General features: G+C 39.3%; 1 protein-coding gene and 1 gene segment (V, D, J or C); one reads left to right on the top strand and one right to left on the bottom strand.

Annotated features, from left to right (window-relative positions):
• Positions 1 to 10543, bottom strand: part of LOC113164913 — a 35212-nt gene that overhangs the window by 13362 nt on the left and 11307 nt on the right.
• LOC113164918 (CD276 antigen homolog) lies at positions 6083 to 10214 on the top strand. 2 transcript variants are annotated; one of them, XM_026364460.1, is made up of 3 exons: positions 6083 to 6498; positions 7731 to 7774; positions 9817 to 10214. In XM_026364460.1, the coding sequence occupies exons 2-3, from the start codon at positions 7753 to 7755 to the stop codon at positions 10185 to 10187; spliced, it is 393 nt and encodes a 130-aa protein (XP_026220245.1). In that variant the 5' UTR covers positions 6083 to 6498; positions 7731 to 7752; the 3' UTR covers positions 10188 to 10214. The 2 variants fall into 2 exon arrangements, with proteins under 2 accessions (XP_026220245.1, XP_026220244.1); XM_026364459.1 differs by lacking the exon at positions 6083 to 6498 and adding an exon at positions 6722 to 6885.

A 10543-nucleotide genomic window follows, 5' to 3' on the forward strand; every position in this document is an offset into this window, starting at 1 on the left:
AGAACTTCAGATGAGTCACTTCACATTGATGTAATGATCATATGTTTTGAGCTTCTGTAGAAATAATGAAACTCCTCTCACTGACTGTTCTATATTTAAAAACAACACATAAATAAACCAATGATACAAATGAGACTCAGAGGAGAAATTAACAGAAACAGAAGCTGCAGTTTCCTACATTACAACAGTAGGAACATTTTCTTTGAGGTTTTTAACATGTTTATACATGTCGTGACTTCCTGCAGCATGTTGTACTTTAATGAGCTGAAGTGTTCATGCAGCAGCATCTGGTATTTATATTATAATACATTGATCCACAAAGGTTAAAAGCAAATAGCAGACTCACCGACTATCACTAAGATTAGGATGGTAATCATGATGGAAAATCTATAGGTGACAAGGCAAATGTGTGCAGCTTTGTGTCACAGATGTTAGTGGTAGGAACATCTGGAAGAAGAAACGTGATCATTTATTCATTTAATCATTTATCTGCATCTAACATGCTACCATTTGTAATGTGTGCATAAGAAGTACTAGAAAATTCCTTTTTTTACTACTTTAAACATGTTAAACTAACACTGACAGTGTATTCAACTCTGAGGTTTCAGGTTCCACCTTTAAAGTACAAGAAATATTTGTTAAATCCTGTGGTCCTTACCTGAGACCAGGTGGATGGTGTCCACAAACTGAATGCTGTTGTTTATCTTCCTGCCACAGTAGTACAGTCTGCAGGCCTCTGCTGTGATGTTTGTGATGGTGAGACTGTTTCCAAAGGCTGAGTACTTGGTGTTCAAAGTATAAACATAGTACTGGGAATCAGCAGGATCTCCAGTGTAGCTGCGACTAATGAATCCTTTAACCTGACTGTGGTTTATCTCCAGGTACCAGTAGGTGTTTGTAGTATTCACTGAACAGTTTAAAGTGATGTTCTGACCCAGCTCCACTCTGACCTCCGTCACCTTCTCGGTCTCTGCACAGACCAGAAACACGGACAGGATCATCCAAAGCAGATCCATGATCTGGTTCAGTATCAGGAACTAGAGAGAGTCTAGAACAGGTCTGATCTGAAGCTGCTTCGACCCTCACACAGAGAAAAGTGATCATCACTTCCTGTTTCACAAGGGGATTGTACTGAAACTTAAAACAGGAAGTGATGATCTGTGTGAAAATAGTTACATGTTAAGACACAAAGTTCTTCAACATCAGATGTTTGATCTCCATCTTTTTATTTAAAGCTTCTCCTCTTCAACAAAACAGAACGGCTGGTTTCATCCAAATCCCACTTGTTAGTTTTTAATTTAGGAAGAATAATCACAGATATTTGGACATGTTCAGATTTCAGGCCATTCACAGTTTCAATGTGCAGAAAAGGAAACTTCGTGGATAAATGACAAAATAAAACGTAACTTTGTTAAAGAACTTTACAGTTTATCCAAAAACAAAAACCTTCAAACCACAGAACGATAAACTTCAAGTAAAACACTCTGTACTTGTATTATCTATTTTACACACAGTACTATAGCAAGTATTGTACACATATAAGTACCGTGATACAATACAAACGTTATTGCAAGTTAATACAAATAAATCATTAAAAAATCTCACTTGGATCCTTCAGAGGCTCCATCAAATATGTGATTCACTGAAATCCTGAAAACAGCAGGTTCCAGATTTCAACTGTTACAGTAACGTGATGTTACTGTGGGACTGATGAAAAAATAACCAGTTTCAATCAGTTGTAGCTTTAATTAGAAGTTAGCATCAAAAAAGAAGAGGTTGGGTTAAAGATGTTTAACTATAGACTTTGTGTGTTTGGCTTAAATTATCTGTCTTTCTCTCTCATTGTCACATAGACATTTTTCACCTTTTTGTTCACCTTATGTACAGAACATTGCAAATGTGAAAGTGAGGAGACAAACTCAGAAATGCTGGTTATTGTTTCAAACATCGTGGAGGAAAAATCTTTCTCTGCAAACAGATTCACAGTGACGTGTCCTCCACACTTCCCATGTCACACAAAGGACATTTCTTTACTTTTCTGAGGCACAAAACATCTTGAAACAGCTCGTTACGAGACAAGATCCCTGCTGTTTGAGCTGCAAATCATGAGAATCAATCATCACAAATCCCTTTGTGTTTCATTGGTCATTGTGTCTTATTATGTGCCTTGATGGGTTTTTGGTTGTTTTTTCATCTTTACTGTAACATAAAATAAGAAATCGAGTCCCCAGAACATTTTGTTCAGAGGCTCTTTGCTCTGTTTCTTTTTCACTTTGACTTTAGTTAAAGTCACTTGCTCAAAGACAGCACAGCATCACTTACGGCTGCACTTCGTAGTAACTCAGCAATGAGATAAAAGCCTGCTGACACACAGTCTCACAGTGGAGAAAAAGAACTAGATGTACATCTTAAAACTGCATCGACCATTCGTGATATATAAGTTAAGTAAGGTGCAAAGTAGTTTTTTCCACTCTGAGAGGAAACATTCACTTCCACCAGAATCGGTGAACCCCCTGTGTCATGAAGGAAATGTAAGTTTCAGAATCAGGAGGTTTTTCAAAAAGCAAAGCAAAGTCAGCCCAGCCCAGCAGGTGTCAGTGTTCTAGGAAACAGAGACACAGGAACATGGCTCAGTGCTGCTGACGATCTTGAGGATGATGGACACGTTTCCCTTGTTGTACAGGTCAGAGAAACCGAACCGTGACTCTCTCTGGCAGAGAATCGTTCTTTGTGCAGAAAGTCAAACTGTGGATGACTTGAACCTGGCAGCTCTTTAAATCTGTGATTACTAAACTCACTAAACTTACTGAAAACCAGGAAGCTGTCAAAGCTGAGGTTCTGTCTTCACTTAGCAGCAGCAGCAGCCTTATTAGTCACATGTCACAGAGCTCCAGGTGAACCCTCTACAGCCAGGTAAGACCCGGGTCACCGCGTCATCAGGACAGTTTTTATTGGTCCCGAACCGGTCTGTGCTGGTGGTTTTCCTCTGCTGGTCTAAGGTCAGACGTAGACCTCAGCTGCTTGGTGTGAAGTTCGGAAAACATGGGAGAACGGAAGAGGACACAGGTTCGGAGCCCGAACGGTCACGGTGGAGCTAGAACCAGGTAACGGAGGATGGAACCAGTTAAGATAGAACCAGTTAAGATAGAACCAGTTCACAGAGAATAGAACCAGTTAAGATAGAACCAGTTAACAGAGGATAGAACCTGTTAAGATAGAACCAGTTAACAGAGGATAGAACCAGTTAAGATAGAACCAGTTCACAGAGAATAGAACCAGTTAAGATAGAACCAGTTAACAGAAGATAGAACCAGTTAAGATAGAACCAGTTCACAGAGAATAGAACCAGTTAAGATAGAACCAGTTAACAGACGATAGAACCAGTTAAGATAGACCCAGTTAACAGAAGATAGAACCTGTTAAGATAGAACCAGTTAACAGAAGATAGAACCAGTTAAGATAGAACCAGTTCACAGAGAATAGAACCAGTTAAGATAGAACCAGTTCACAGAGAATAGAACCAGTTAAGATAGAACCAGTTAACAGAGGATAGAACCAGTTAAGATAGAACCAGTTAACGAGGGATAGAACCAGTTAAGATAGAACCAGTTCACAGAGAATAGAACCATTTAAGATAGAACCAGTTAACAGAGGATAGAACCAGTTAAGATAGAACCAGTTAACAGAGGATAGAACTATTTAAGATAGAACCAGTTAACAGAAGATAGAACCTTTTAAGATAGAACCAGTTAACAGAAGATAGAACCTTTTAAGATAGAACCAGTTAACAGAGGATAGAACTATTTAAGATAGAACCAGTTAACAGAAGATAGAACCTTTTAAGATAGAACCAGTTAACAGAAGATAGAACCTTTTAAGATAGAACCAGTTAACAGAAGATAGAACCTTTTAAGATAGAACCAGTTAACAGAAGATAGAACTATTTAAGATAGAACCAGTTAACAGAAGATAGAACCTTTTAAGATAGAACCAGTTAACAGAAGATAGAACCTTTTAAGATAGAACCAGTTAACATAGGATAGAACTATTTAAGATAGAACCAGTTAACAGAAGATAGAACCTTTTAAGATAGAACCAGTTAACAGAAGATAGAACCAGTTAAGATAGAACCAGTTAACAGAAGATAGAACCTTTTAAGATAGAACCAGTTAACAGAAGATAGAACTATTTAAGATAGAACCAGTTAACAGAAGATAGAACCTTTTAAGATAGAACCAGTTAACAGAGGATAGAACTATTTAAGATAGAACCAGTTAACAGAAGATAGAACTATTTAAGATAGAACCAGTTAACAGAAGATAGAACCTTTTAAGATAGAACCAGTTAACAGAGGATAGAACTATTTAAGATAGAACCAGTTAACAGAAGATAGAACCAGTTAAGATAGAACCAGTTAACAGAAGATAGAACTATTTAAGATAGAACCAGTTAACAGAAGATAGAACTATTTAAGATAGAACCAGTTAACAGAAGATAGAACCTTTTAAGATAGAACCAGTTAACAGAAGATAGAACCAGTTAAGATAGAACCAGTTAACAGAAGATAGAACTATTTAAGATAGAACCAGTTAACAGAAGATAGAACCTTTTAAGATAGAACCAGTTAACAGAAGATAGAACCAGTTAAGATAGAACCAGTTAACAGAAGATAGAACCTTTTAAGATAGAACCAGTTAACAGAAGATAGAACCTTTTAAGATAGAACCAGTTAACAGAGGATAGAACTATTTAAGATAGAACCAGTTAACAGAAGATAGAACCAGTTAAGATAGAACCAGTTAACGCAGCGTGTCCATGTGTTTCCTGAATGTCTCCTCCTGTGTGTCTGTACAAGTCAGGATCTGTGACCAGACGGATTGAGTTTAACTCTCTTTCAGAGTTTAGTCTTGATCTTGGAAACTGTCTGTGACAACCTGTGGATCGTGAATTTTACATTTAATCTCTTCTGTCCAGGAAGAATAGAATCTGAACATCTGCAGCAGCTCCCACCTGCTGATAAAGACCATGTGATGTGATCACAAGCTGCTGAATGGACCCAGAGGTCTGACGGTCTGTGTCTCCAGGGCCGTGCCCAGGGTTCAACATGCTGCAGCGAGCTGAGGGAGGAGTGGTGAACATTTTACTAGTAAGTCAGACATGAAGACGTTAAGTATGTACATAAGTGTATGAGACACAGTAAGTTAATGGACTTAGCTAACAGCAGTCAGTAAAACCTGTCTTAACGTTCATGTGGACAGTGTTTGAAAACACTGCTGTAGGTTTAGGTTTTATTAATGAGTGAATTCATCTTTGCAGCAAGAAACTGTGCTTGTTAGTGACGCGGATAAAGTGGACCATCCGACCGTCACGATTGTTGTGAGAGCTGGGACGACAACTTTGGACCGTTTCCAGCTCCTCTGCTATGAACTGAGGAGGCAGAGGCTTTTTGGATCTGTATCATAGTTTAGTGTTTTTATTACTGTGCTTCAGACTGGGTTCAAGGCCAGCTCTAACTGATCTCACACACTGTTCCTGTGCTGTGGGAACTGGTTTAGATTTAGTGTAACTTCAGTTTGATTTAGTAACTTCACAGCCTTGTTACTCCAGTGAGTTGTGTCACTTCTTAGTGTGAGTGAGTGAAATAGAAGTGAATTTTTAAAGTGCTTTCAAATGACCTTCACTTCCTGTTTCACATGGGGAGAAGTCTACAGATCGTTGCATCAGACACTCAAGAAAGATTACTGGCACACACTAACCTGTCCAGAGGGAGGGGCCCAGGATGTGTTCGACAGGAGAGGATTTGTATATTTTGGACAGTAGAAGGAACATGTCAAGGAAATTTGAGGGAAATCCTATGCCGGAACTAACTGCTGAACCGTAGCCATGGAACAACTATTTACCCTGGCTGATGAGGGGATCAGGGGAGTTTCCAAGATTTGGAGAAGCTATGTGACCTGCTGCCACCTTGACTCGGGTCCACCCGATCTTCCACCCGATCTTCCCTCCACCCTAACCCAAGGTTAGGGTGGAGGGAAGATCGGGTGGAAGATCGGGTGAATGGTATCTTCCACCTGATCCAGGTAATCAGCAGGGGGCAGGGACAGCTGGAAAACAAGCGGGGGTGCTGCAGAGGGCCCGGTTTGGATTTCAGCTCCTGGTCTGAACTGTCCATCTGGGTTTTGGGAGTTTTCAACTTTAAATAAAGTCAGATCTTGGTGACTTACTCCTGTAGAACTCAGGGCCTTTGTGATTCAGTCAGGTGTTACACGTCTTTCTGTCATTTGACTTTTTTGTAAAATGACCTATATTTTCATGATAACTTGTGTTAAAAGTTGGTCCTAACGATGCCTCATGAGGATCTGGTCCGGATCAGTTCGCCTCCTGTTTCCCTGGAGACTGCTCAGCGGCCTGCCGGCCCGGCACCCGATGAGACGGGACACAGATTTTGCCGTAACACCGAGCAGCGGGATCCTCGTACACTACGTTACAGACGGAAAGGTGATTTTAAAACAGTGACAATATAAACTGATGGAGATAAAACCACATCTGCAGATTTGAACTCGGACAGAATCGCCTAAATCACTGGGCGAGTTTAAACAATAGGGAAAAGTACAACTACTGACGCATAAAATCACACTTCAAACCATAAACATAACTTATAATGATAAAAAAACTGGTCTAATTAGTTTTAGATCGGTTTTTATTCGCACGGAAATGATTTGACACTGGAACAGGATGTTCCTCTCACCGCTTCCGCTTTCGACGTTAGCCCCAGGTTTAGATTTTAGTGTTGGAATTAGCTGGAGAAACGCCAATTAAAATAAAATTTATGACCTCAGAAGACACCTGAAAGGTTTAAAGAAACGACATGTCCGATATCAGGAGGTTAGTTGGTAAAAAAGTGAACAAATGAGGCCGAAGTGGAAACAAGCGGAGTGGCGTAGTTAGCAACATGCTAGCGGCTGTAGCTAACCCAGTTAGCCATGTTCTAGTGAACAACTAGTTAAAAACACAAAAGTTTTGTGTTTTCAATGTTGAATCTATGTTAGTGAGCTTCATCCGAGTTCACCAGGGTCCAGATATTGGCTGTAAGGCCTCCAAATTAGCCTCGCATGAAGTTAACGTGATGTTTAAAACGTAAACTGTCCTAAAATGTGAAGTTCTACATTCTTTAAACAGATGGCTGCTAACACTGAATGTTAATGAACCTTCACCTTCCTTTAGGTCACCGTCAGTAGAAAGATGCAGTCAAAGGTCACATGGGAAAACAGGAACCTGTTTAAAAGGCACCACAGTGATGTGATGCTTTAATTAACATAAAGTGAATTAACTGAACCATACTGTTAGACTGTCAGAGCAGCTGGTGTTGAGTAATGATAAAACATGAGACACAGACCCACAGCACAGATACTTCCCTATTTCTCTAATATTTCTATTAGTGGAATTTCCTTTTTTTTATACCTTTATTTTTAGCTGAACCTCCTGTGTAATTCCTGCTTGACGTGACAAACTAGCTGAATTTGCTTTTTCAGTACAACTAAAAACTGTCTGTGTCTTTATATGTTAAATATTAGTGGATCTCCTGGTTTTTACAGTAAAAATGTTTTATTTTATCAATGTTTGTGAGTCACAGTTTAAAGAGGACATCAAGTTCTGTTCACAAAGTCACTGTTTAAGGACGTGCGTCATGTGTTGAATCATTTAATAACTTGTTTTTTTTTCCTTCACAGACGTGACCTGAGCTTCATTTTGATGCTCGTCTCTTTAACTACAGGTAAGTTTGTCCAAATGTCAGATTATTATTATTTAATCTTAGGTGACAGACAAAAAACTCAAAACGCTTCAGTCACCTCAGGGTCCATTTAGTGACTGTTCTATGTGAACAGAATCAATTCATTTCTGTATTTCTAGTGTTTCCGGTTAAACTCCTGCTCTGTGGCAGCCTGCTGTAGTCTAATTCAACACACCATACTCCAACACAGTGTCCCTTCACATGTGAGGCCACTATAGGAGCTAAATCTAATACTCAGCTGCTTTTTCAACCTGGAGTAACCTGAGATCACAGATAAGACGTGTAGGAGAGCCAAGTCATGCAGAAGCAAAAGACGCAGCTCGAATACTACAGTTAAGCTTCAGAACAGCATTTTTATGACTTGGCCTTGACCGATAAGACCTTTTTTAGTGCAGACATTTGTCTTTCAGAGGGTGGAGACTGGCAACTAATTATTATTATCTGTTCCACAGCATATTGTTGAACAGGAAGTCTGTTTTTCACATTCAAGCCTCAGCTTGTGCCTCTTGTGTAATAACTTAAACTCTTAAAGTCACAGAGCAACTGAGCCAATAATCACACCACTGCACTGAGACAGTATATTATAATAATATATATTTATTCAGCTCCTCAGACAGAACACAACATGTACGCTGTGTAAAATGTTCAGTCGTTCATCAGAGAAATGCATTAAAATATGTATTTTGTTCAACTTTTTATCTGAAGCTGGGGATAAAATGTCAAATCCTGTAACTGTGAACAGAGAAGTCTGATCTGAGGAGAAGTAGGAGCTGCACGTGGTTGTTTTCTGTGCAGAGGAGGACGAGCAGAGACCAACTGTCGTTGGACAGATTCTGTTTTTACCTTAGTTGCCAAAGCACGACTCAGTTGGTTCCAGCTTTTCAGAGTGACTGGAAACTATAGTTTGAAGTTTAGAACCATAAACCTCTGTGGTGATACAGTTTTCCTCAACACAGCTGGAGTTTTTACTTTACATCTGCTGCTTCTGCATCAATATTCTCATTGGAAAGTACATTTAATCAAGTTTAAAGTTGACATAAAGAGTTGTTTTAATATTTCCATTTAAAGGTACTCTACAGTGCCTATCAACTTGATTTACAGATGGATATTTTTGCAAATACGTAAAGAGCTTTTACGATGTGAGGTTTTGTTAAGTCAAACCTTCAAACGGTCAAAACGTCAGTCTTTTTCATCATTTAAGTCATTTTCCTATAAAAAGAATCTGTTCTCTCTCTTCAGCTTCTTAAATATGAGGATTTGATGTTTTGTTTTTCTTTGTGATTAGTTTATGAATTTGGTCTGGCCCAGGTGTCTTGACTTACTGTATATTTGCTGTGAATACTGTATGTAGGTTATTTAGGATTTGTCACTTGTGTTGAATTTATTCTAGAAGAGTATGACAAACATCTTTATTTGAGTTTAAGTTCTGTAATCAAGAACACTGATGTAAAAGGTTCTGAGTAGTTATGGAAGCAGACTGTCTTGCACTGAGTTTTGGCTCAATACAACTTTTTTAATGTTGTATTTAGATTTGTATTATTGACAAAAGTCTATTTGATATTCTTTAATATACTTAAAAGGGCTGTTCAGTTTCTGAAAGTTGTCCACAACTTGTGAATTGTACAAAATACGCCTCTAACCTGCTGCTAGCTTGAGACGGGACAATCTGTGTTCAGCCAGAGATCTTTAACGAGGGAAGAAGCTTCACTCTGTAACTTTATCAGTGTGACTTCTGAGAGAGATCCTGGTGTTTTACCTTCACGTGGAACACAGAAGGCACACGACTGATCATTTCTGATGTTTTGACATGTTCCCAACAAAGTATTAATCTGGTAATGGAGGAAACAATCTATGAATAATTCAGTATCGAAAATCATCAAAGCACAACAAGCCTGACACTGTGTTTGGCTTTGTGAACGTCTCAGGGTTCTGCAGCACATAACTTGTTATTGTTCAGTCTGCATCAGACTTCTTCAGTTAGTTTCCAAGTATCTCAGTTCTGAAACATCTGTCTTTATTCTCAGCGAGCTGCCAGGTGCCAGTCAGAGGTTTTACTGGAGACAGCGTGCTGCTGCCCTGTGTCTACAGAGGACAGGATCCTCTGCCAGGCAAAGTCAGTGCTTTCTGGAGGGACAAAGACGACAACAACGTGCTGGACATAAACCAAAATGTTCCAGATGTTTTGTCCGCGAACCAGAGGTTCAAAGGCCGAGTGGAAAGCTTCCCTGATGAGTACCATAAAGGAAACTTCTCCATCATCATGAGGAACCTGCAGCTGTCCGACAGTGGCGTCTATGACTGTGACATCTTGCATGTGGACGTCAAGTACCAAGTCAGACTCACTGTCTCAGGTGAGTTTCTGTCCTTGCACATTTCTGAACGTTCCTCTGTATGATTGAACACTGCCAGCTGCTGGACTGGACTTCATAGCACATCTGACTTACCACAACTTGTTTAAAACCCTGCTCTTATCTTTTTTTCTCCATCGTATCTCTGAGTAAGAAGAACATAGGGTTATTATTATAATTAAGTTTATTACGTTTTATTGTTGTTTCATTCATAGGAGCACGCTGCAGGTTTACTTCAGGGCCAAGTGTTTAAAACTGGATTCTCCAAAACAAAGAAATCAATCTGAGGACCTGGTTTTACTGATCAGATTCACATATTTTTCATCTGTGTCTATGCTGGTTCATGTTTTCAGCTAACAGACGTTACATAGCTCTGTGAGTGAAGAGGATAAAATGCGTTGAA

Source organism: Anabas testudineus, chromosome 2 (genome assembly GCF_900324465.2).
Source record: "Anabas testudineus chromosome 2, fAnaTes1.2, whole genome shotgun sequence".
Classification (NCBI taxonomy): domain Eukaryota; kingdom Metazoa; phylum Chordata; class Actinopteri; order Anabantiformes; family Anabantidae; genus Anabas; species Anabas testudineus.

What these genes read in the sequence shown, in the direction of transcription:
- LOC113164918 (XM_026364459.1), top strand. An exon ending in GCTCGTCTCTTTAACTACAG is followed by an intron (nt 7,775 to 9,816) that starts GTAAGTTTGTCC and finishes CTTTATTCTCAG; the next exon opens with CGAGCTGCCAGGTGCCAGTC.